The 27,163-nt window shown below is 43.6% G+C and overlaps 3 protein-coding genes across 7 annotated transcripts; 2 read left to right on the top strand and 1 right to left on the bottom strand.

The window, feature by feature from the left end:
• Positions 1-5,358: 5,358 nt before the first annotated feature.
• Positions 5,359-12,608, bottom strand: rin (ras GTPase-activating protein-binding protein 2). 5 transcript variants are annotated; one of them, XM_025306271.1, is made up of 9 exons: positions 12,557-12,608; positions 9,623-9,812; positions 9,046-9,226; positions 8,218-8,598; positions 7,334-7,780; positions 7,049-7,244; positions 6,140-6,402; positions 5,883-6,051; positions 5,359-5,518 (listed from the first exon to the last, which is right to left on the bottom strand). In XM_025306271.1, the coding sequence occupies exons 2-9, from the start codon at positions 9,718-9,720 to the stop codon at positions 5,370-5,372; spliced, it is 1,884 nt and encodes a 627-aa protein (XP_025162056.1). In that variant the 5' UTR covers positions 9,721-9,812; positions 12,557-12,608; the 3' UTR covers positions 5,359-5,369. The 5 variants fall into 5 exon arrangements, with proteins under 5 accessions (XP_025162056.1, XP_025162053.1, XP_011139531.2 ...); XM_025306268.1 differs by having other exon boundaries at positions 12,197-12,595; XM_011141229.2 differs by having other exon boundaries at positions 7,334-7,759; positions 12,197-12,595.
• A 2,469-nt stretch (positions 12,609-15,077) lies between these two features.
• Positions 15,078-17,553, top strand: Polr1C (RNA polymerase I and III subunit C). The gene is made up of 8 exons (XM_011141228.3): positions 15,078-15,197; positions 15,277-15,399; positions 15,503-15,574; positions 15,667-15,851; positions 16,038-16,222; positions 16,377-16,565; positions 16,917-17,168; positions 17,347-17,553. Exons 2-8 carry the CDS (start codon positions 15,316-15,318, stop codon positions 17,460-17,462), a joined length of 1,083 nt encoding a protein of 360 aa, XP_011139530.1. The 5' UTR covers positions 15,078-15,197; positions 15,277-15,315; the 3' UTR covers positions 17,463-17,553.
• Positions 17,554-17,915: 362 nt separating this feature from the next.
• Positions 17,916-26,094, top strand: LOC105183242 (GILT-like protein C02D5.2). The gene is made up of 4 exons (XM_011141226.3): positions 17,916-18,478; positions 22,537-22,733; positions 24,941-25,267; positions 25,848-26,094. The coding sequence occupies exons 1-4, from the start codon at positions 18,370-18,372 to the stop codon at positions 25,935-25,937; spliced, it is 723 nt and encodes a 240-aa protein (XP_011139528.1). The 5' UTR covers positions 17,916-18,369; the 3' UTR covers positions 25,938-26,094.
• Positions 26,095-27,163: the final 1,069 nt, after the last annotated feature.

The raw sequence follows: 27,163 nt of genomic DNA, 5'->3' as shown, positions 1-27,163 counted from the left end.
GAAGAGAGAAGTGTTGCACGTGATAAAGTCAAGGTGCTCCATCCTGTATATTTCCGATTTCAAGTTTAATGATATCAACTGTTTTTCCTTCCTCTCCCCTCTTTTTCTCACACACACCCACACACCCACACACACACACAGACAGACAGACGCTCTTTCTCTCTCTCTCCCTCTCTCTCTCTCTCTCTCTCTCTCTCTCTCTCTCTCACTCGCTCGTAACAACGCTAAAAAGAGTGCCGATGACTCTTTTACCCTACCGACAGAAGATCCGGAAAATACGATACACTTCCGCGCTATCAACTAACTTACAAAGAGAAACAATTCGACGGATCGAATCTGCATTATTCTCTACGATATAGCGTTTACTATCTATAACGGAATATAAAGCTGCCTCTCACGGGTGAAGGGAACAGTGAGGGGAGGGAGAGCTTCGCAGAGGGGGCTGCCCAGCCGGAACAGAAAATCATGATGACATCAAAATGACGTCAAAATGATGAAGAAAGTCAGTTTTGCATCACGATTCGATCATCTTCTCGTCGTCATGATGTCGTCGTTTTCATATCGTCGTGATTTTCAGTTCTGTTTGGGTGTGGGACGGATCGGGACGTGATGAGCGGCTGCGAGGACGACGCCGCTCGTCGGTTTCTCGCTCGCTGAGTACACTTGCAGATAGGAGAGAGCCGAAGAAGAAGCTCGACCGCGCGAGATCCGCGTTCTCCGATCCGCGTGCGAATCGCGGCAAGAGAGAGCCGCGTCGCGGCGTCACCGCCGCTATATTCCCAGGCAGAATAAAACAGCATGATGACATCAAAGTGATATCAAGATAACGAGATCAAAATAACATTAAGATAACATCGAGATGACATAAAAATGACCGAATCATGATGAAAAAAAATTACCCTCATCATGTTGACGTCATCATTTCGATGCCATCACGATTTTCTCTTCTGCCTGGGTTACCATCCTCGTCGTCGTCGTCGTCATCCCCAAGGAAACGGAACACCCACCCACGGACACGGACATGTGCGCGTGCACGTGTGCAGATTCTAGAGACGCGCGATGTCAACTCTCCGCGGTCCTCTCCGCAGCGTCCGCCTCGACCACGTCGCGTTTCCTTCTGCAAACCGCAACTGTTTATTCGTCAATATTCAATGTACATGTATCAGCGTGTGAATCAGCGCGGTCGCGTTCAGTTAAATGCTCGACACTGCGTCGACACTGCATCGAGGAAAACGTCGCGACGTCGTCGCGGGCTGAACGAGTCTCCACGGGCCCATCGGGCCGGGAAGAACAATCGAGGACAGTTCGGACCGCGAAGGCGGTTGATCCTCGGCGCGTTTGAACGTTTAAACGGGGAAACGGCAGCCTCAAGAGCGGACGCGGCCCGGCCGAGCGATCGGCGGCCAGCGATCGCGCCGTGCGTCTCTCCTTTTCTCTTTTCGTCGGTCGCAGACCGATCGCAGACCGGTCGCAGACAGGACATCGTGCCCGTGCGCCATGATCTACGTGTGTGACAATTTCCACGATCAGGACAATGGCTACGTAGGGGAAGCCGCTTTGCAACCTGCGTTGTAAAACTCATGAATCCCCAGCCAGAACGGAAAATCGTGATGACGTCAAAATGACGAAGAAAACTCAGTTTTGCATCAGGATTCGGTCATTCTCTCGTCGTTTTCATGTCATTTCGGTATCATCATGATTTTCAGTTCTGTTTTGGGTCTGACCGTGGGTGGATGCTCTCGGGTTCAGCCAAAGTTCAGAGCCAATTAGATTCACGAATTTCGCAACAATTATATAAAGCAGCTTTCCCTGCTGAACGTGAGCAATGAGAGAAATGCGTAACAATCTTTGCGCTCCCTCTCCCTCTCTCGTTTTCTCGCTCGCTCGCTCGCTCGCTCGCTCGCTCGCTCTTGTTTTCTCCCTCGCGCGTGCTCGCCCTTCCCGCAAGTTTCCTCCATTTCGAACGCGAGCGAATCCGTCGCCTCGATCGTCTCCTCCCGGTCCCGGCGAGAGAGAGAGAGAGAGAGAGAAAGAAAGAGAGAGAGAGAGAGAGAGAGACGAGCGGGGTGTCGAGGAATACGTCTCAACTCGCGCCTCACGAGAGAGCCACGTGCGAAGAAGACACTGCAGAACGTATTCCTCCGCTCTCGTCGGAGTAGGATCGCAAGTGGGGAAACACAAACGAACAATAACGACAACGGTAAAAAATTCAAACACACAGCGCCTCGAGGAAAACGCCGCATGCGATATTGCATATATACACGGAGAATTTTACGCTAAGTTACCAGACTCTTCTTCTTCTTTTTTTTTTGGGAGAAGGGCGGCGGGCACCGAGGAACATACATTCAGCCTCGATTGGCTCGTTAACCCTCCGTCGTCTCAGCGGTGCTATTTATATCTTAGGAACCGAACGCACCGTTCGAAAAACGTAACATGTTCCTCGGCAAACTCTCAAACCAACGGACGAAACGAGACAACGACTCAATTCCTACGTCACTAGCGAGAAAGACTAAAAATTCAAAAAGATTTCGTACAAAAGAACAATAAAAGACACGAAACATTCTCTCTCCGTGTATACAAATAACACGCGAGGCCGGCGTCAGAGCAAGCGCTGGAACTTGGAAGACCTCGCCCCCTCCCCCCCCGACTTCAGGCTGTTCCGCAACTTTCCACGATAGTCTCGTCACGTAGTCCCATCTTTGCCACCGTACGTTCGCGACACTCTCACGTGGAAAGTTAGACGGACCTCGTTTCGTCCTGAGCAGTAAAATTCCAATCCTTCCGTCCGCAACGCTCAAGCTCCAGCACCTCTGACCCTGGCCCCAGCCTCACACTCGAATCGCGAACCGCGACCAGCTCCTTCTCTCAAGAGCCGATATCAATAACAACAACAAACATGACCAACATCGATTGCAAAGCCCCGTGACGGGAGAGCCACGTGGACACACGGCGCCGTGCCGACGGGTGAATCTCGAGAGGAAGTCGCGCAGAATGCCCGGCGACCACGTTCCACGACGTCGCCCCGGAACGTGTTCCTCGGAGCGGTGCAACGCGGCGATTTGGTACGTACTGGGACACACTGTACACAACAACAAAGGAGAATACCGAAACTGTCTCCAACGCATCAAGTTCAACGTCTCTCTCTCTCTCTCTCTCTCTCTCTCTCTCTCTCTCTCTTTCTCCCTTGTGTGTGTCGCGGCGCGACATGTGTCTCGCGACGTGTGTGCGTGTGTGTACGCATATATACATCTACAACAAATCGCCGGAACGTATCGAAGGAACATAGGAAGAAGAAAAAATAATAACACACTAATGTAACTATATAATGTTACTTAAGTTGTACTAATCGTGAATTGTCATGATAACAAGGCCAATTGTCTGCCGCTTCGTTCGAGAAAGTCATGCGTATACATGTTAAATTTTGCTTTCTTTTCCTCTTTGTTTTTATACTTTTCTTATATTATACTCGTTATATATTATATCATATATATATATACATATATATATATCACATATACATATATATGTATATATATATATATATATATATATATATATACATATATATATATACATATGCATATATTTATAGTCTCTAGAGCGAGAGTCTCACATCGCTGCGTCGGGCACATTTCCTGCCGGTCGCAGTTCGCAAATCGGCGATATAGAACGACGGCGCGTCGCAGAGCACAGCCGCACGCGGCTTACCGTTCATATCGCGGTGAGTGTCAAGCGACACATACACATCTGACGCCTTGCGCGTACACGATTTCCGATAAAATATCCGTCTTCTCCGCAGACTTCGTTCGAGAGAACGACGAAGGCGGCGGTACGTGTGCGCGGAGGAGCAAAGGGAGGTAGATAGATACTAGAATAGAAAGGACGGCATTCACGGTCCGAGCCTTGCGCTCGGGATTATCGCTTGCACAGCGTCGTAACACAAGGTGCGACTTGTTCCAAGTGCAAGATCCGACCATGAACACCGGCCAAAGACACTGCGAGAGACGAGGGATTATCAGCACGAGGAAATACCAGAGGAGGAGACAGGGTACAACCGCTCTCCTACCGGAGAGGATTATGAGCGCGGGGAAAAGAAGGGAGGGGAGGGAAGCAAGGAAGAAACGGAGGGGGATGGACATGAAAAACGGAACATACACCGGGGTTGGTGGTGGGTGACGAGTGACTCCGGGCCCCAGGCTCGCCCGTAGGGGAGGAGAAATTTGTTGCGGACTGAGATAAGAAGGTCGTCCGGTCCGCGACTGATCGCCGCGACCGGTCGGATCGACGCTCGGCGAGTAGCGACTGTTACGAGGAGGAAGAAGTCGATTGTCACGTTTCCTTCGTTTTATTCCTTCGTTCACATCGCTTGCAATCTGCGGGTCATGACACAGTCTCAGGCACGTGCTTCCGTTGAAGGTGGCGGAGGACCCGTTCGTCGCAACTTGCTGCAACTTGCACGCGCAGAAACGGCGAACGTCTCGTCGACTCGGAAACCGACGACTCGGGAACACAACAGCTCGACGACACTCGCGGCAACCTCCTTCCTTCGCTACGGTCGCGTCTCGTTTCGCCCGTCAGTGCCTACAGTGCGTGTTGTGCGCGCCGCCTCTCGTCCCGCAATAGGCGCAGGCTGCAGGAAGGCGCGTAGCGCGACTCTATTTGACACCGTTGACCCGATCAAAAGAAAAGGTAGGGAGAAAGAGAGAAAGAGAGGTAAAGAGAAGTGGCTACGCGACATTCCAAAATCACCTCGCAAGAGTTCCAACCTCAGATCGCGTCCGTCGCATTTCCTCGTTCACTGAGAGTCTCCCGCGCAAATTTTTTACACTTTACTTATGCGGCAACGTTTCTTCTTGTAAGATCCTCGCACGTACGTTTACGTATTCTGCGGGTCTTGCGTGCGCAAAGTCCTGCGGGATTGCCTGCGGTGTACAAAGGACGAACTCGAACCGACGATCATCGGTCAACTGGCTGGCGAACTGACGACGGGTTACTTGGGTTAACGCACCACCATAATAAGCTCGGGATTAGCGAGTGTAAGCGGCGCGAGTGTCCGGGATTGTCGACGAAACCGCGCGCGGTCACGATGTTGTCTTGTTTGTGTTCGAGCTCGTGCTTCGTTTCGTACGGCTCCATCTTGAACGTCATCTGGTGTCAACGGTAGTTGCCGTCGCTGTTGATGCTTCACGTACGTTGCAAGCGACGTTTAAGCGTATGAGGGCGCCGGTGACGACGTCGTGCGGCGTATGAAGTAGTCCTGGGTTCTCTTTCTTGTGAGGTGGATGGTCAGAGATGCGCGTTGGTACCGGTGACTTTTGTTCAGCAGGGAGGGAACTGTGGGATGCATCTGTTCTGTACTGTGGTCGGTATTAGCGACGGTTTTGATAGCCAGGGTTGCTCGGATTGCCGGGCTGCCGCATGCCGCCACCGCCCCTGCCGCCGTCGCCGCCCCGCGAGAAACCTCCACGTCCGCCTCGCGCCCCGTGCTGTCCGCCTCTCATCACACCTCCAGGCCCGCCTGATGTTGAACGAATAACTCATTTAGATGGACCCGAAATCGTTTCGATAAAATCGAGAAGAATTACGAAGAATTACTCGGTCGAATGTAAATGTTCGGTAAATTGGAAAATTTTGCAAATTAAATCGTACAATTTATTTTAGCAAATTAGAATATAAGAAGCTACATTCGGTGAATGTAGCAGATATTTTATTACGATACATATATGTAGGCTATATAGATAGAGACAAAGATGTGTGCGTTCGCGTTTTGTTCCAAGTGTGATAATCAGGGATGTTCCGAGGTAAAAGTATTTAAACCAGCGAATGCGTCGAGAATAAAGGAACGTATCCTTTGCGAACTTACAGCGAGATAGCGACATTACCTGGGCCACGCTGCTGCTGCTGTTGCTGCTGCTGCTGTCCACCCATGGAACGTATGCCACCGTCCCCGGAGTTCAATCTACCACCACTGCCGTCCAGAGACATCCTAGGCCTCACCTTCTTCTCTTCCACGTTCAATTTTTGTCCACTCTCGTCAGGATAATAGATAGGCTGAAACGACAACAACGATGAGCAAATTTCTCATCTCTGATCGAACGCGTTCTTGATTACAAATACTCAAGAAGGAAAGCGAACGTACCAAAGAGTTCAAGACCTTGGTAACAACCTGCTGATCCTCGAATGTGATAAATCCGTAATTAGGCACTCGTGCAGTATTGTTCCCGCCTTGTGGGCCTTTGCACCTGTCATTTGATTTGCTGTGCACGCGTAGCTCCGCAACTCTTCCGTAACGCTCGAATACCTGGCGTAAGTCGCTTTCGGATGCATTATGCGGCAAATTGCCCAGGAAGAGTTGATGAGCGTCGCTGTATTGTCCTGGTCTTGTACCGCGCCTCTCCCCATCTGAGAAATCATTTTGTTCGTCACGTTGAGGAAAATTAATGAATGTAAAATGAAAGAGTGTATCACTAGTCATTCGCCAGAATCACTGTTATGAATTATTCGGCATTTATTAATAAGGTGCGTATACACTGAGCGAACGAACAGCGAACAAACAAACCGAAGTGCGTATCTATTTTTTGATACATCTCCTCGGGAGCGAACCAGATCGAAAACTAAAACGAACGCTGACAAACATTTTGCTGCTCATTGTTTTATATTCGCGACGCAATCGTATATACGTTAACAGAAATGAAATGTGATGCCAACGAAATAAAATACGCGTCGACCGTCGAATTTTCGATTCGGGAACACAAAACCGCTCGGTGATTGTTTTAGATATACACCCAACTCTTAATTCTATTTAACATCTTTTTCGTCAAACTTGAATATTTTTAAATTTTATTTAGTATTCAATTTCTATATATATATATAAACGATTGAAGCGCGTTTATAGTAATCATTATGACTTGAAAAATTTCGTGTTTATCATACATGAAACAAGGGATAGCCACGATGTCTCATTCTCTCTCTCTCTCTCTCTCTCTCTCTCTCTCTCTCTCTCTCTCTCTCTCTCTCTCTCTCTCTCTCTCTCTCTCTCTCTCTTTACCTCTCTGTACCAATCCTCCCCTCGGTACTCGTTGCTGCTGCGGGTGCTGCTGCTGCTGCTGTTGCGTAGGTTGATTCCCCACTCGGTGCACTTGCTGCTGAGTTGTGGACACATTGCCTGTAACCGACAGTGTGGATCCATTGTTCGCAGGATGCAACGGCGTCCTGTCGTCCAAGCGTAAATTCGTCATTGGCGGCTGCAAAAAGGAAGGAAGAAACAGGATTTGCTCACCTCGTCTACTCGGGAAATCGCGTCTGTATCTACATGACAGGAAACAAAACTTACCGGAGAAGCAGGTAGTTTAGGAGTTTGAGGACTAGTAGCACCAGTGGTGCTTGGGTAAGATTTTACCAAGTTCGCGTATGTTTTGGGTCCGTTGCTGTTTACAGCGGTGTTTGAAACTGGACGCTCCGGCTCCGCCCCGGCCTCCTTCGGAGACGCGGCTTCACCTTCGGGCTTCTCACTTCTCTCTTCCGTCTGAGCCTGCGGCTCATCCTCGACCTGCTGCTGCTTCGGCTGCTCGCCATTGCCGTCGCGTTCCTTCTCCTTCACGAACTGAGTCTGCGCGGCCGGCTCAGCTATGTACTGATGTTGCTGGGTCGGAGGCGGCGGCGGCGGCGGCTGTTGCTGTTGCTGCGGCGGCGGCTGCTGGTTCATCAACGACGCTTCCTCATGTACCGATCCGTTCAATACTTGCATCACCGGATGAACCTGAATTGTATGTATATACAGCTGTATATAACATTAAAACGTATACGAGTTTAATTAAATTAAAGTCTGAAATTATACTTCCAATCTAAAATCTTTCACAACAACGCACAACCCCTGCAATTTTTGAAGAAAGTTTCCTTTTATAACATCGGAAAGTCAACCACCATTCACCAAACATCACCATTCTAAAATCCCTATCCATCCATGAAGAAACCAAGAACATATAAGAAGCGACGATAAAGTCTATACATTGCCGCACATTAACAAGAAATATTTTTCGCAATGCTGAGCACCTAGATACAACGTTCCTCTTTCTGCAAAGATTCCCTTGTAAAATATCCCACATTCATCATCATTTGTAGCTTAGCAATAGTTGGCGCGCAATGTATAAACTGCAATCTCCAACAAAGCCGAACTACTAGTGCGAACTACGTAGCGGTCATATTTGTTACACTAACATGTGGCGATGGAGTTGGCAATCCACCGTAATACATCGGCGGTTGTTGCTGAAGCGGCGGTTGCTGCGTCGGGATGAGTGGCGGCTGAGTTTGCTGCTCGGGAGCGGCTGCAGCCGGAGCTGCCGACAGCTGTTGAGCCTGAGTAGGATGCTCGTCTTCTTCAGGCTCGGATCGACCACTCTCCTCCACTTCTCTCTCGCCGCTCTCGCCGCCTTCCACGCCGCCTACGCCGTCGGCCTCCTCCTCGTCGGGGAATATCAGGTCTTGATAGCGGAAGATGTCGTTATGGACGTAATAAGTCTTCGGGGCTTGTATCGCTAACACAAAGGTTTGAGTAAACCGACGCATCGGCTGGCCAGCGTTCGACAATTCTCCCGACACCTGTGAGACAGTCGGAAGCGAGTAGTTGAGAATACGTTGGTAAATTGCGTCGAGAGATATCTAAAGATGCTAGTAAAATTGTAATAATTAGAAATTGTTACAATTGGGAGCAACGAGTACACAATTCTTCCATAAAAATGCAAGTCTTGCGAGCGAGTTGAAACAAACGTACGGTTGTCATTGATAAATTGAATTATTGAGCATTACGTTTACTTAAGACTTATCTAAAGATAAGTCTACTAAGAATTTATCACCAGTAGTTTTATCTGCTATTAAACGAGATTCTAACGTTACTACAAGGATAATACACAGCAACGTCTCCGCGCGCTTTATATATATATATATATAATTAAAAATTGATATCTTAATTTAATCACAACAGATAAAGCGCAATCGTACACGAAGATCCTCTTTCAATTAAACTTAGATCAAGCTGACGCCGTTTACCTGCACAACCACTCCATTTTCGAGAGTAAGCTGGGAGTCAACTTGACTTATTTTGGCGTGACAGTCGCAAAAGTTCAGTTGCTGGATCTTTTGGTGGATCTGCTTCTGACCAATCGCCGGTGTAGATTCTCTGTTGGAATCTAGTCCTCCGTGTACAAAGGAAGAATGTTGATTGTAGAATCTAATTACACAGAAATTAAGCAAAATCATCGCAACGTTTAAATTGCCCGCTGGGCATGACATTCAAACTTGTGCGCCATTTCAACTGATAAGAAACATGACATATAGATAGTGCTCGAATAACATAAGGTAGTAATCATTAGACGTTTCAAGGCGTTCTATCTACATATTGACATCATTGAATCCACGTGTGAACAAAATTTGTACTCTGAAGTCGAATAAAGCGTCAAATGAGTCGTACTCCTCGGACGACCAAGTCATCGACTTTTCGAGAACAAATCCGATTGGCAGAAATATACGCTGATTGTGAGCGAATGATATTCAACAGTTTTATAGCTCTTGAATATTGATCGGTATCATAAATTCAATTTAAACGCCTGTACAAAAAATCAAATACCTGTGAAGATGGGCTGGAGCTTGATTCAGTAAAGTGTAATATTGTCGGACAAACTCACGACCGACACTCTGCGGAGAAGGGGTTGCCTCCATGACCATCTTCTTACTGTCTAACTTCTAAAGCTGATATCTCGCTTCCAACAGCAAATAAATCTTCGATTGGAAAGTCTTAAAATTATTAAGGCAAATGTCTGAAACAAAGAAAATTGCATTCATTAGAACATCATTGCGCAATTGCCATGTTATTGAGGAGTAAAAGTAAGAGATTATAAAAGAACAGTGACACAGGTGTATGAGTCACAGGTGTAGACTCGCAGGGAGAACAGCTGAAAAAAAAGTTGAAGAAACGTTCTTTAATAAGATGTGTTTAATAAACGTGTTTTTACATTTCTAAGTGGACACGCAACTTTTTCCATGAATAATGAGTAGCAGCCAAGTTTAAATAAACAAGTCAACCCAATATAAATCAAATGATCTTCGACCATTGCATTTGAATAATTATTTACGGTGATAATATTATGCATCAGATAAACATATAAATTTTCTATCAATATAAATTCAATTAAATAAATTCTCAATCAATATAAATTCTCTGCTAGCCGAAAATATTAATGTCTTTGTTTAAAATGATGTCACACACTTGTTTTGATTAGTACATCCGTGTCATTTCCTCTTAAATTTCATTATCTGGATTTATTTTGTAGCTTGCTCTGCTTTGAAGCTTTTTACATGATTATAAAAAAATGCTTCTTTTTAAGAGTATAAAAACAAGCTCGATATTTTGCCAAAGAAAAATGTTCAAATATCTATTAAAACCTCTGCGGCTCATTAAAGTCATTAATCATAATTCTTTGTTTGTCAAACTGTTGAAAAGTAGCTCCAACATTACAACAATGTTGAGACGAACAGCAGGATATGCATTACATATACTATGACTACATACATATACTAGCTATATGTATAAAAGTAAGCATCAGATATGTGAATAGAAATTTTCCCACTATCTACACATCAGTCTCCTTACTCGAACAATTATCCCGAAAAATATCCTCAATCATCACCCACACACAGTATCCTCAAATATCAAAAACATAAAATGCTTACAACTCTTTTGTACAATACAACAGTCGATCGTGTGCGCAAAAATAACTCCGCAGTAATACTAAATAATGCCATTGATGGAGAAAAGAGAAAAAAAACACCCCAGAAAAAACAGTCTTAGATCCCGCATACATAAATACACATTGAACTCCCGAGTGTCTCATTAACCCGTTCCTGGCCGATTTTTAAATCGCCAACTGGCTCGTCAAACGACTCGGTGGCTACAGGAGCGCGCTGCGAGCGCCTGAATTTCGAGGCAAAGGACATCATAACGTATACTCGCTCGCTGTGTACATTTACCGTGGACAGACAGCAGCGAGTAATGTTAATCGTTCAATTTTCACACGCGGACGCTCGGTTTCCTTCGCGCACGAGGATCCCCGCGAGACGCCGCTGAAAAATGTCACGGTGGCCGGAGCGATCCGTGAGAGAGCCGAAAACCCGTCTTATTACGTTGCGCGCAAATAATCGGAGCGATACTGCGTGCGGCAACACACAAAGGAACTGGCGACGCGCGTAGCTCGGCGGAGCGCATGGCAAAATTTTCGCGATGCCATCTCTTTCTTTCTCTCTCTCTCTCTCTCTCTCTCGGTCTTCCTACCGCCCCCGTACCCCCCCTTCCAAGCCAATCCCTACCCCTTTCCTCTTCATCTTCTTGCTCTGTCTCTCTCTGGCCAAGGATCAACGAATCCGCGTAGAACAACGTTGAACCTGACCAGCCAACATACATCCCTCGTGCAGCACGTGTCTCACTCCTTTTTCTTTCTTTCTCTCTCTCTCTCTCTCTCTCTCTCTCTCTTTCGTTCTTCCCCTGATTGTGTTGCTGAATCGTCTTCTCTCCGGGCGAAACCGTCTTCCGACGTCCGCGGAGCGACGCGAAACAAAACGAAAGCGAGAGGACCCGCGAGAGGAAGAAAGACAGAGCAGAGGAATCGTGGGGAACGCAGGCAGAGAGACTCTCGTCGCGAATCCACGGGTGTTCTCGCTCTCTCGCGCACATCTCGCGCGCGGAGACGAGCGAGCGCGGTTGCGCCCGGTCGGCTCGGCCGCTCTTCTCGCTCGCGCAAGCATGGCGATGTTTTCCGATGGCCCCGCGAGCGCACGCCATCGCCGACGAAACGTGGGCGCAACGATGATGGCGAGATCGCTATCGGGTCGCACCTGCTCGAAGCGACGGACGATGTCGCGGCTGAGGAGAGAGAGCAGCGCGCGCCACAGCCAGAGTCGCTCTCGATGCTGCGGCATCGACACCGAGACAACAACGGAGGTGCGTTCTCGTAGGTGCGTCGCTCCCGAGAGCGATCAGGATGCCGTGCCGTGCCGTGCCGTGCTGCGCGGGCGGGTGGGCGGGCGAGCGAGCGGACGAACGAGCGAGCGAGCAAACGGACGGATGGACGAACGATCGCGTCGTCGGCGGAATCACGTGGCGAGCGAGGCGGCGGTGTTTTGCGAACGACGAGCGCGTGTAACTCACCTGATGCACAATCAAAGCACTCTCTCGGGCGCGCAGCACAGACGCACTCTTTTTTTTTCTACCTATCTTTCTTTCTTTCTTTCTCTCTCTCTCTCTCTCTCTCTCCCGCTCACTCTCTCGCCCCTCTCCTCTCTCTCTCTCTCTCTCTCTCTCTCTCCCAGTGGCACCTACTCGACGCGGCCGGCGGCGGCTGCTGCTGCTGCTGCTGCTTGTCGCGCACGTTCAGCCAAGATCGGATGGCAGAAGGAAGAAATGTGGCTCGCGGGGGAACGTCGAGACACCGAGTCCCACAGTCGTGATATCAATTTATAAAAACAGTTTGCGACGTTGTGTAGCTGTGTGTATTGTAACGCGACCTACCCACTCCTGTCTATAGTAGCAGCAGCACTGTGGCGTCAGCACATGCAGCGCACAGCGGATTTCGTCAGGCACGGATCGCCGAAGAAGTAGAACAGCGAGTCGCGTGGGCGATTTCGCTCGTCCCTCGGTGGCGACTGACGGCGGCACTTCATTCGTCGTGCGACTAGCTCGTACGGTGTGCTGATTGGTCGATGGAACAGTAATTTTCCGGAGGGAACTCTGTGCTACAGCGAGCTATTTTATTGGCTTTGGAAAATACAACGGTTGAGTAATTCGTTCACGTAATTGGTCTAAATTTAGGGGTCTAACAGCAAGGACCAATATTGTTGACGTCATCCTGAACTCTTTTGTTCCGTTAAACTCAGCCATTGGCTACGTGTGTCGTGGGAAATAATTGGATAATACGTAGCCAATCGAATTCGGTTTTGTGTAACACACAGTGGCCGTTTTCCAGTTGTGACACGCTAAATTACACTGTTGTGCTACACCGCGTAAAGTATTTGTTGGAACGTAGTTTAGTTTCTTCGTGTAACACCAGAGTGCATTACGGTTTGTCATTCTTATTTCTATGAATATCTTACGGATCTATGTAATAAGCGTATAGTTCTAAAACAATTAAAGAAATGAGTATTTTTCAAAAGATCCATTACATTATTGCATTGTTTACATACAGATGATTCTGAAAGGAAGTAGAAAGAGGATGATATATGAAGATATTTATTTTAACAAGATATGTAAATATAAAAAGTCCTAATTATATTATCTTCAACTTTTGTTACAGGTTCCATTATGTTTCTTCGTATAAATCATTATAATATAAAAATACATATGACAATATATACATTGTAAGTTACCCTTGCTGGAAAACGGCCAGTGTTCCCCCACGAAAAAATGATTAGCTTTTCAAGGTCTTTCATGTTTTCTACGAAAATCTGCTAATTCTTCAGCTGACTTCAGAGCCAATCGACGCATTAGACTCGTGAGAAAAGTGGTGAATTATAGACTAGAGATTGTAATAGCTTCTTGATAAGTTTTGCAAAGAATTCGATGTCCAGTGGAAAAATTTCCCCTTCGGCAAATACAGGAAGTATATTTTTCTATTGGAAAATAGATTTATGGTGAATTCGACTAGGTCCATTCATTTCGAAAAACTTTGAACTAGTGCAATAAATTGGAATGAAATAAATAATAAATAATATTATTAATAATATCATTAGTGCCAGTTAGTTGCTATTTGTCACCTTTATTAATTTTGAGAGCAAAGTAATCATCTTTATTAAAGTTTGTTAATATTATTAATAATATTATTGAGCATGAGAATAAGTTTCCGCCCGTTTTAAATATAAGTTAAATATAATTAAATATTAGTCGTTTATTTAAATAAAAAAATACAAAATGATTTTATTTAAAGTACGCCCCATTAGAAGCGACAACTTTCTCCCATCTTTTAGGTAGTAAACGGGATTCCTCGAAGAAAGAATCAGGTTCTCTTGACTCGATCCATTCATTAAGCCATTTTTCGATATTTTTATGAGAAGTGAACCGCTCTTCAGAAAGAGCCGACTGCATTGACCGAAATAAGTGGAAATCCGAGGGAGCAATATCTGGTGAATACGGTGGGTGGGGCAAGATTTCCCAAATCAATCATTCCAAGTATTTTTGGACCGGTTTTGCAACGTGGGGTCTACCGTTGTCGTGTAGCAGAATCAGCTTGTTGTGCCTATTATCCCATTCCGGTCGTTTCTCTTTTAAAACTCTAATCACCACTTCGAAAACGCCGAAACCACTCTTTGCACGTGGTACTCGACGAAGCATGATCGTCGTAAATATCAACAAGCATTCGATGCGTTTCAGCAGCACTTTTCTTCAGAATATAGTAATGCAGCAACACTTCCCGCAAATGCTGCTTCGTTGGGGTAAATTGCCATTTTCGACGCGAAAACAAAATTATGTTTACGCTTCAAATGAATGTCTATCCTGATAGCACATATTCTCCTGGGGACGTCCTAAGGACGTCCCGAGGATGAAGAAATCCCCAGAAGGACATCCTCAAGACGTACTCTGGACATCTGTGCTATTAGGGTACTACTGCGATACTCAAAGCTCAACAAATACACTTTCAAAACACAAGTATAGCCATTCCATCAAACACGAAATTAGTACCATTAGCGAGGTCTTTCCAAAAAGGGCGGAAATTTATTCCCATACTCAATACATGCATCGTACAAGCTGTCGGACATTCCGATTGGCTGTCAGGTAGAACATTTCTAGAGTGCTTAAAGCAGGATCTACAATAGAAATTATAAAGTCCCAAGACGCAAGGTCGTAAGAAAATTGACCAATTACAATTGCTTATTCTTCAACTGCAAAGAGAATAACCGACTACGATTGGTCTTGCGAATTTTATGACTTTGACTGTTATTGTAGATGTCGCTTAATTTTCTCTTCTTTTTAATCAAGTTTTGAAGACTCCTCTGGAACGTTTAGTCTATGTTATTAGATTAGTATATATATATATATATGTATGTATATATACACCAAGGTATATTTAAAAATATCGAATGCATCGGCATGTTGTGTACCGGGAGATTTAACCTCTTTCGTCTCGTGTGACTCAAAACGCTTTTAACTTAAAAGAGAGGTATTATTATCAATTACATTTATTGTTTAACAGTCACTATAAAAATAAGAAAATTACTAACATGTGTGTAAAATTTTAGCTTTTGTAGACATCGAGTTGTTAAAGCAAAGATTAGAAAATGAAGGAGGAAAATCAAGAAAAGAAGCAAGTGAAAAAAGAAAGGCCTCCGCAGATGGTTTTAGGAGAACATAACATACCAAATGTTAGCTTGCAATAGATAAATCTCAAAAGATATTTAATCTTAATATTTATATTCTTGCTTACACTTTGATAGATATATAACCAATGTATATTTCCTTTGACAGGCTTTCGAATTCATGGGTTATGTACGTAATGAAGCAGATAAAAACGCACTACCGTTGGAAAAATTTCAGAAGGTAACATGTGTATCATACAAAAAAATACCATGATTTACCATGAATAATATTTGTGTGCATTTAATTAATTGACGTGTTTCTTTTATTCTTAGACAATGAGGATAGAAGTAGTGCAAGACAAGGATAATGTGTTAGAATTTGATATGATTGGTTGTTCAAGTGCATTGGTCAATGCTTTTCGTAGGATACTTTTGAGCGAAGTGCCAAGCATGGCTATTGAGAAAGTTTATGTTATAAATAATACCAGTGTGGTCCAAGATGAAGTACTTGCACATAGGTAAAAGAAATAAACCGAAATATAAGTCAGTTATTACGTTTATATAAATTTTTTAACATTTTGAAAAAGTATAAAGTATAAATATTTATACCGTTATAAATAATATAAGTTTTGTTTTATTTATATAAAATATGTACATTTTATTTATATAAAGTAAATGTAATGCAAAATATGTTTTGCTTCAAGGTTGGGCCTTATACCTTTGCGGGCAGATCCTCGATTGTTTGAGTATCCACCGAGCAATGGCAGGAAGGATGATGAAGTCAGTGATCAGGATACTCTCAGATACGAATTAAAAGTCGCATGTACAAAAAATCCACAAAAATCGCAGGACTCTCAGTTACCAGAAGAAATTTACAAAAACAGCAGTGGTATTTCATTGCAGTTATATATTATGCATATAAATTATTGTAATATGACTAAATATAATAACAAATATAATTATGACTAAGTTAGAGACTAACAAGTCGTATAATATATGATTGTATTGGAAAACTCAAAATGAGCAATGTTATCTGTTTGCAGTTTACAGCAAAGATATCAAATGGGTGCCGATAGGCCGGCAAGCAGAGATGTTTCCAAATGGAGCAGAACAACTGGGCGTATTAGAAAACGATATATTGATATCTAAGATGCGTCCTGGCCATGAGATTCACGTGTACATGCACGCGTTTAAAGGCATCAGCAAAGATCACGCAAAATACTCTCCCTTGTGTACGTAATGGTCCTACATAAATATTTTTAATAATAGTGCTAGAAAATACTTCCCATATATCAGAAAACTGAGCATCAAAGTTATTTTGCTGGCGATCTTATGCTGGTTATATATATATCATCATTTTTATATAATATCCGTCTCGATATTGTAGAAATTTTGATACGATAAAAATACCGCATGAGGTATTTTATAATACCAATGAGAAGTATTTTTTATATCGGTTTCGATTTCTGCTTCGTATGTGTATTTCACAAAGCATTTCACATAAAAAGAGATACATTGTCTTGTGTAGAATCAATTAGAAAAGACTTTTATAATAATAATAATAATAATAATAATGTGTTTAGCCATCGCGACGTATCGTCTCTTGCCAAACATCGAGTTGCTTACGCCTGTAACAGGCAAGAAAGCGGATCTTTTAAAAAGTTGCTTCAGCCCAGGCGTGATTGAGGTAGTCGAACGAAAGACTGAAGAAGGTGAGAGCGTACGCGAAGCACTAGTGAAGAGCGCTCGCTACGACTACTGTTCCAGGAATGTCTTTCGCTACCCTGAACTCAAGGATTGTGTGAAACTAACTCGGGTACCGGATCATTTTATCTGTGAGTATAAATAAATAGAAAATTAACAGGACGGAAGAGAGAGAGGGATCAGTTCAAGTCAAAGTGATACTTTGCAGTGTGCAAAGTGCACATATAATTCGTTGAAAATTACACGATGGAATAATTTATAAATCTTTTGCTTCTTTCTCCTTGACGTGTGCTTTATCTTGATTTTTAGTCACTGTAGAAACTCTGGGAGCGTTACCGTCGGCTGTGCTATTCAAAGAAGCTGTTAAAGTACTCAAGACCAAATGCATAACATTCATCGACGAGTTACAGAATTTAGGAGAATAAATGTATACCATAGTAACATAGGTTCTTTTATAATATAAACATGTATGTGTGGGTACATGCATACATATATAGATATGCAAGTGTACAAATAACTTCTATATAGTTTCTTCCTATATATATATATATATATATATATATATATATATATATATATATATATATATATGTGTGTGTGTGTGTGTGTGTGTATATATATTTTATAAAATTTCAATTTTTCCATGTTACTTCTTCATTCAAACACCGCCAAAGTAAAAGTGAACAAGACCCCAGCTACCGACTTAATCACTGTGCGAAAAATTCTGACCAGTCGAGCAGATTATGGAAAGATCATACACCAAATGCGTTGTTCCGGCTTAAACATCATGAGTACATTATATTTCCCCAGAAGTATCAAAGCTTTATATCAGACAGATTCGACCCACGTGATTCATTGAGAAACACGTCTAGAGAGTGGACCTGTGCGTGAGGTTGGCAACTCGCTGTACGCGTATGCGATAGAAAATCCGATAGAAAACCCAAAGGAAAAAAGGTGAAGTGAGGTTATGCGGCGCAAGGGAACGCAGTGCGCGCGGCATAACCTCGTCGGTCGTGGCGCGAGAAGTGGAAGAGGGTGAGGCAACAAGAGGGGACCATCTAACGCGACGACACGGGCGTGAGATCCCATTAGAACGATAGAATGCTGAGTAGCTTCGGGACGATCGAGCGGCCGGGGAGGCCGACGTACCGACGTTCGCAATCGGCCGCGTCGCGATGCCGTGATCGCAGCGTTTGACATTAGGACTCGTTGCGTCAGCTGGTCTCGTCGGCCACTCAACGAGGCCGTCGACGTACGTACGGACGGACGGACGGACGAACGAACGAGCGAAGGAGCGAACGAAGGAGTCGACGCGCGACCGACAGGCCTGCGATGACGATGGCGTTGGGAAGCTTCCGGTGGCGTGTCGCGATCATCCTTATCACCGCGATACTGCTCTGGGAAGCATCGAGGATATGGAACGCCGCCACTGTCATGCAAGGTACACGCTTAGTTGGCTTATTTGCACGTGGGAGGACGCACGAGAGGAGAAGGAAGAAAGGAAGGAAGGAAGGAAAGAAAGAAAGAACGAGCGAGCGAGCGATGCACGCGACGCAAAACACAGCTCGTCGCGATAACGAGAGAAAGAGCGAAGGAGACAATTAAAAGGTCGCGCGCGCATTCCAGAGGCGGATTTCCCACCAGGTGTCACGCATCCTTACCGAGCGGTCGATTCTCAGCGAACAGCCGGCTAATCGCCGGGAGTAACGCGACGTGTCGAGACGTGCATATGTCGCGCTATCGATCGCAAGCTGTTGATTGCGTTTCGACGCTCTCATTGCTCGTTTACCGAAGCACCTCTCGGGGACATGGGAGGGCACACAAGTGTTCGAAAGACGTTTGCCGGGTTGCCAAAGTGAGGAGGTTCATTGAGACGTTTTCGAGACGGCTTTTGGCTGCTGCTCGTGCTGCCTGGCCTATGACACGTATTTCTCACGGGATGTTGCGCGTACGAAGCGGTCGACGAAACTTCAACGACGCGCGTCGGCTGATTGACGAACTCGTATGAAGTGTCGAGGCATCGAGACTTGTGGTGCAATTCTGTAACTCCCCAGTAAACATTGATATCTTGTAGACATAGGAGAGTCTTAGAAGAGATATCTTCAAGACATTTCTAAAGGATGTGTAGAAGTTGTCTAGAAGATAACTAAATAGATTTAGTTGAAGATATATTTCTAGAATTTCTAAAAGATATCTACGGACATCTAAAGGATGTCTTTTCGGAAAAAATGTAAGATATCTCAAGACATTGCAAGATATCTTTTTGTCTATTTGGGTCGTTATCGGAGTTAACGACACTTTCGTTATCGTTGCGCAATTTTTGTATACCGTATAAAAGCAACGATAACGAAATTGCCGTTAACTACAATAACGAGTTAAAGAATCGCACCACCTGGCCTCCTAGTTGATCGAGAACGTCTTTGCCGATTTTACAATTTCTCAATAGCGAAATTTCTCCCCGCTGAAGCTGCTTCCCAGACAGACGAGAAGATATCTTTTAGATTTCTAAAAGATATCTTGCAGTGTCTTGAGATATCTTACATTTTTTCCGAAAAGATACCTTTTAGGGATCTAAATGTTAAAGATATCTTTCAAGACATCTTTTAGGTGTCTGTAGATATCTTCTAGAAATTCTATAAAGATATCTTCAACTAAATCTATTTAGATATCTTTTAGACAACTTTTAGACATCTTTCCCATACAGTACAGCACCGTTGCAGCAACATTGCAGGAACGTTGTTTTGCAAGATGCCAGCATTGCAGAAACGATGCGAAATGTTGCTGCAATCTTGCAGCAAAGGTAAAATGTCCGCTTGCAGCAATATTGCAATGAAATATTGCAATATTTCATTAATATTGCAGTGTAACATTGCAGCAACGTTTATAATATAATTTGTATGCAATAATGCTTTATACATATATATATATATATATATATATGTATGTATATATATACATATACAGGATGTTTGACAGCATCCTTATCAAAACTAATATATAGCTAGAATAGATCGTGGTTAGTAATGGAATCGATGTCATTTTTTAATCAACCACGTGAAATTTTGAGACATTAACGATAAAAAATTTTTATCAAAAGTAGAAATTGGTAGAATTTTTTCTCTTGGTAGAAATTTTTTATCATTAATATCACAAAATTTCACATGGTTGATTCTATTCTATTGGGGGGGGGGGAATAACTTTTATTATGTTCTTTAAAAATATTGAACAGGTATTTTTTATTTCTCAATCCAATGATCATTTCTGGAGAATTGCGGAAAATATAATTTTTTGCGATTATAGCGCCATCTATCACGAATCAAGAAAAAAGTTTCGGACAAAATTTACGTATTTTGTGGCGTAGAATCCGTATCTGCAATAAAAAATGGGGGTTTCCATTTAAGATTTCAAAGTTGCCCCCAACCCCCACCCCCAGGGGGTGGGGTGGGAGGTCGAGTTTGGTATTATTGGATGTCCCCCTTCGAGACTAACAACTTTCATTAACCACTTTTTTTTATCCAATACATAGTTCTCGAGATATTTCAATGTCTTCAGATAAATCGTGCACCCTGTATACTAACTTTGGTAAGGATGCTGCTAAACACTCTGTATATATATTGAGTCTCTCCTGGAGATTCTCTGTGATTCTTTATTCAATGACGGCAGAAGCAAAAAATCGTATGCCAAAAATTATTTTACGTAGTTATATGATATTTGTGAACGACCTAACGAATTTATAAAATGTTCTGGACACACTTTCCTCTTGTTGTGACGATCAATAATTTTCCATAAAAATTCTGTAACAATAATCATGAGAGATAATATGTTCAACTCAACATTTGTATAAATTTCACTAATTATTTGCAGTGAATGATTATCATACAGCAAAAGAAAAGTATTCGGAACATTTTACAAATTTGTAAAATCGATCACAAGTGTCGTTTTGTGGAGATCTCTTATTTTAACGTACATGAAAAAAAAAGATTAATGCACCATTGTTTTCATTTCTGACATCAAACAAGAATAGTCAAACAAGAAAGTTCCCAAGATCTGTAATATTTCAAGGAGTAAAATGATATCTTAAAGAGACGCTTTATTGACTCAATAGAACGTCAATAAGATGTCACCTTGCTATTTGGAATAATACAGGTTTTAAAAACTTGCGGAATTAATAAGACGTCTAAGTTTGGGATATGAAACTAAATCATTGTAAAACCAAATCGTGGTGATTAAATATGAGAATTAGAGCAATATACAAAGTACCCCATAATTGTAATAATAATTATAATTATAATAATTATTATAATTATAATTATAACAATTATAATTATAATAATGCAAAATATTGTTCTCGCAATGTCTCTGCAATATTGCACTGCAATGTGCAATGTTGCAACGTTGCAGCAATATTGCTGCAATTGTCTGTGCTGTATGGGAAATTTTCCAAATGAAAGACAAAGACTCGCCGCGAGCCTCGTGCGTTGTGTACGTGCATCCGCCACGAAAATTTTCCGCCTCGATCTCGAGTCCCGGGCCGTTCGGGAAATTGCCACTCGAGGAATGGCACTGTGTCATTTCCTCTCGCGCGATGACTTCGGCCGTCGCGTCGAGTAATCGCCGATCCGCCGGGACTCGAGCGATGATTGATTGCACGGTTCGAGTTGACATCCGTCAGCTCGCGATTGCCAGCACCACTTTTGGCTACCTCGCACGCCCGGCAGGGAGGGGGGGGAATAATCGCCCCCCCCCCGATTAATTTATTATACACGAAAGATATGTGTGCGGCGGAGAGGGAGGGAGAGATCGATATAATAGAAATACGACGCTAAAAAAGGAACGATGTGTGTGTGTGTGTGTGTGTGAGTGTGTCTGCGCCGCAGATTAAACTATCCGCGTAATCAACGGGCGGGCCGCCATTATCAGTCATTATCATTTCCCAGCAGTGAGATAAGCAATGACTCACAAATTGTGCTTTCCGGCATGGAAGATTAATCGGGAGAGCAGCTGCAATTCTTTTTCTTTTTTTTTCGTCCTCGATCAAGCGATTTCGAGCAGGCGATCAAGGTCTCGCGAATGAGATCGCGACGACCAGCCTCTCTTCGAGGCTGGACGAGTTTCTCAATGTCGCTGGAGAAGACGATCGAATTTTGAAGGGACCGCGCGAGTCTTCTTCTTTTTCCCGTGTGCTATTCTGTCGCCAGTCGAAAGATTTGATTAGAAAAAAGCGGACGAGTGATGCTCCCGACGAGGAGCTCAAGACGGAATCCACCATGACCCAGACACGATCTTCGCTCTCGGCGCACTTTTGTCGTCGCGTTTTAGTCAACTCAGAATAAGCACCGCGAGAGAATCTCGACGTATACAGAGCGAGAGTTTTTTTTCACTCCAAACACTTGTCCCCATCGGACTTGCAAGAAAACGGACTGCGCGGCCTCGGCCGCTCGCTATTTATCAAGTCGCCCCGAATCCTCCGGATACACCTGCGAACCTTTTATCTTGTAGGGATCGAGGCGTCGGAGGAAACAGCGGCGCCGTCGGGCCTGAAGGATGACTCGGCTCAGCAGAGGGTGCACATAGCCGTGTATTACGAGGCGTTATGCCCGGACTCGCGCAGCTTCGTCGTGAAGCAGCTAATGCCGACGTATCGCAAACTGTCGGCGAATCTGGACGTCGAGATGGTGCCGTACGGCAAGGCGAAGGTGCGGTGAGAAGGGAGGCTCTTCCGGTAGCCGCGCGCTTACGAGAAGCTATGCGTCGGTTTTCCGTCCACGGCCTCTGTTTCACACCGATCGAATCCTTCGTGTCAACTGCACGAATTGATCACGAGGAGTCACCCACGGCGAAGACCCGGTCGATTCTGCCCCTGGGAACTGGAAGTAGATGCCTCGAAAATTCCGCCCCGCCGAACTTTGCGAACGATAGACCCCGATCGCGACGTGGCTTTTTTGATTTTCCTGGAGATGCTGAGTGGGTAAAACTCCTGTGTTCACGGGAGGATACTGCGGTGACACTGACCTTGACATATGTTGCCAAGGGCGTCATTCTGAGCGACATGCAAAAGGTTTTAGCCGTCGCTCGTTGCTTGTTAAAAAGTTATTAACGAAAGAAGTTTCATTAATCGAGCGTAATTTTTCGACACTGTGTACATCTAGGTACGGTAAGCTTTACACAGTTGCTTTGCCCTTGCTAATCTCTTCAGAATCTATAATTTTAGTATATGGTAGTATTATCAATTTAGAAATCAGTAATACGATTTTTCGATCAACGCGTTGATGCTTTTTTCGAGCTGATAACCTCTGCGTCTCCATTGGATCGTTTAAGTACAGTTTAAACTATTCGCTTTCACGTTATTTCATGTTATTTCTAATATCTAAGAATATATGTATTATAGGAAAACATGTTAAAACTGCATCGTACTTATGAAACTTCTTTTGTTTATAACTCGCCAATAAACAGCAACATTTGCTTTGTGTATAAACAGTACGTGTCTCTAAGAATGCGAAGCATTTCCTCTGTTCACGTATGTGTAAAGTTTGGCGTACTCTAAATGTACAAAATGTACAAAAAATTAAAATGAAACTCGATTAATGAAACTTCTTTTGTTAATAACTTTTTAACAAGCAACGAGCTAAAACCTTTTGCATGTTGTTCAGAATGATGTCCTTGACAATACATATATCAAGGTCAGTGTCATCGCAGTATCCTCCCCTAAACAGGAGTTTTACAGCTGAGTGATATTGCAAAGATATTCTCAAGAGCGAAGGTGCGATCGGTATGAACGAGCGCCGTGTGATCGCGTCTCTCTCTCTCTCTCTCTCTCTCTCTCTTTCTCTCTTTCTCTCTCCTTTCCTTCTTATCGTCCTTGCAAAGTCCGCGGGCCGGCGTCGCACAGTGGTCACTTTTGTCGATCTGAGCGAGCGAAATTATATGATCTGATAAAAAACATATAATTAACGCTTGAAGAACCTCACGAAAAGATGGAAGACTAATTTATTATCTATTATTATTACTTATTTTTTATTCTTATTTTTTTTCTCGCCGAGCCATTTCTCATCATTTAAGACAAATAAATTCTTAATATGATGGCATTTTTTCCATCTTAACATTAATTGACTGCAAAAATTTGTAATCGTTTTCTTAATTAAATATTTAGAATCTTCCTCATATTTCAAGAAATCACTTTTTTGCATCAAAAAATTCAAAACTGCGTTAGTTTTTTTATTCACGTTTGGTTCATCCCGCCAAACGTTAAATAATGCTTCTCATTGTACTCCGCATATCTAAATCTAAAAATGATCATAACATCTAAAGTTGTGAATAGTTGTAGCTAAATTTAATCTAAAACAATTATTACAAAGTTATTGGATAACTTTATCCAAATAACTTGACCAATCCACGTCAGTCCGAAGTTTTTTATTTTATCAAATTTAACACAATATTAAAAAAAATAGTAATTTGTAAAACTATTTTTAAAGCCATAAATCTTTACCCATATTCAACAAATTCTTATTATTTTTAAATTACAAATTGCTTACTTATTTTTATAGAATCCATATCAAGAACAGAAAGAAAGAAAAAGCTCTATTCAGCGTGCATTCATTTGTTAAAGCGAAGGCGAGAGCGAGCCGCGGTAAGCGCGAGCGCGTCAAGACTTGCAGGATCATGTTTAATGCAGCCTCACCTTACTCCCCGTTCGATGTTGAAATCTATTATTCTTAGATTTCATACTCCCAGGTATTCAGGCTGATTTTTATGCAATCAAAAACTTGAAAACGTCCAATCGGATTTTTGACTTTTGCTCATTCAAATTGGCAAAAGTGACCACTGTGACCACGTCGCCGCGAAGCGAGTCAAGTAAGGAGTAAGCTCTCTGTCTACTACATGAAACGTTTCGTTTTATACGCAGACCATAAAGACAAATGACGGATACGAGTACGAGTGTCAGCACGGGCCGATCGAATGTCAAGCGAACATCATACATGCGTGCACCATTGACGCCATTAGAGAGCCGTCGAAACGCTTAGACTTTCTCGCCTGCATGATTGAGAATAACATTAATCCGGTAGAGATAATGAATACGTGCGCCGCGAGGCTGAACGCGTCCGTGGAAGCGGAGTCCATCAGGAAGTGCTCGGACACCAGCACGGGCAAGGAACTGTTGGCCAAGTACGGGCAGATGACGAAGTCGCTCGTGCCGGCAGTGTCTTTCATACCGACGATCACTCTCGACGGGGTAAGGATCATCCTGTTGCGGTTGACAGCCGACGCGAGGATACGCGGAGAGAATAGCGAGCGCGGCAGAGGAATTAGGAGGAAGAAGTGAAATTTCGTAATCGAGAAACACACGCCGGCCTCAAGCTGGTCGCCGCGTGCGACGTTTTGCAGTCGCAGCGGCGGCGTCCGGGGCGGGTCCTTTCGGCAAAATGATCCTTCCAGTAGAGATAGAAATTACAATGGCAATCTCGGAGGAGCTTTGCTTGCAGATGCCTCGACCTTTCCAACCGCTACGCAGACAGTTCTTCTTTTCGTTGATGCTTTAAATCCCAATGGATTTCGAACGAACGATTCGATGGGCCGACTTGATTTATATCCTTCATGTGTGATATAATGCTATTAAATAGAAAAATTTGCTTCCATATTCCTCAGCACGATAGGCAGCTCCTCGCTGACGAAGTCGCTAGAATATCTCGTAAAGTTGGCAAGAATTTAAACGAAAGAATGCTCCGGATGATATTCTCTTCGTGTATTCTCGCGTCAAAGCGCCGACTGTTAAAAAAGAAAAAATTAATAAATGGGAATGTGCAATTTTGCAGAGTTCCGACAACCAGGTGAAAATATTGAAAAATATGCTGAAGGACGTGTGCCTGCACTTCAAAGTCGTACCGAAAGAGTGCGTGTCGTGAGAAGATGCGACGACGGGCCGCCGGTGCAAACATATCCTCGTAATCATCGAATTTTGTTGCATCGTATCGTGTTACGTGATATCACATTTTGATATCGTGTTACATGACAGAATTTAAAGAGAGAGAGAGAGAGGGGGGGGAGGAAGGGAGGGAGGGAGAGAAAGAGATAAAGATATGTATATACGACAAATAATTGTAAAAATGAAATATATATTTTGCAAAAAAGGAAAAGAACAAACCAAGCTACCCGTGTTTGTACCCTTTAACTTTTCTACCGGATGCGAAGCGAATACCTCGACACAGGATCACTCGACGACGCGATGATAAAACGCGATACAATCTCGCGCGAGAGACGGCTAATCGTCGCGCGAATTCGCGCGCATCCCGAGGAGACTCGTTTTCCACGGCTATTTAGCGCTACCTCGGACAACAATCTAAAGAAATCGCAACACCTCGCGGGTGGTTGCCGTTATTTTCTCGTTCGGGGAGATAAAATTGCTTGTATAGATAAACACCAGTTTTGCTCCCATATAAGTATATATAGGAACAATTTATTAACTTAATATCAACACTTTATACAAACTGTGCCGCTTTATTTATGTACGACAAGAAGTGAAGAACGCCTTTGATACGGCAGAGAGAATATACTTACATACACTATAGAAACAATGTTCGAATAGAATACGAGAAAATCAGAGTATTAATCGATAGAGCTACTGTACCTGTTGGAAAATAATGAAGGAAAAAGGAGCGTGTGTGTGTGTATACGTCGAGGTCCGCGCTCGAAAAAACGATTCGATAGAAAAAGCACAGATTTTGTTCATCATCATCATCATCATCACCACCATCATCTTGTTCTTCTCTCCTCTTAATATCGCAAACGAGCTCGCGAGTCTCGAGAAAGTTACAATTGGTTGAAACCGAACGAAAGCGCATCTCTTGTTAATGGATAATAACGTTTCGTATGTACACATTGAAATAAATACAACGTTCGAAGAGGCAGGATGTGTCTTGGTACCTGCGCGCAGCGGTATATAAGCAAATACGGTAATAAACAATTTTTAAGAACAACAACGTGTATTTCAATAACAAAGATCAGGGACGCTAAATTAAATATTAGATGAACTAACGCTTTTTTTTTTCTTTCTTTCATATTATTCAGTAAGATTTGGCATTGCCTCGATGTTAACGTTCACAACAAGAGCTTCCATGCGCCGCTAACTCGG

The sequence above is a fragment of the Harpegnathos saltator genome, unplaced genomic scaffold (assembly GCF_003227715.2).
Source record: "Harpegnathos saltator strain DR-91 unplaced genomic scaffold, Hsal_v8.6 scaffold774, whole genome shotgun sequence".
Lineage (NCBI taxonomy): Eukaryota > Metazoa > Arthropoda > Insecta > Hymenoptera > Formicidae > Harpegnathos > Harpegnathos saltator.
This window is presented reverse-complemented; position numbering and strand designations above follow the sequence as displayed.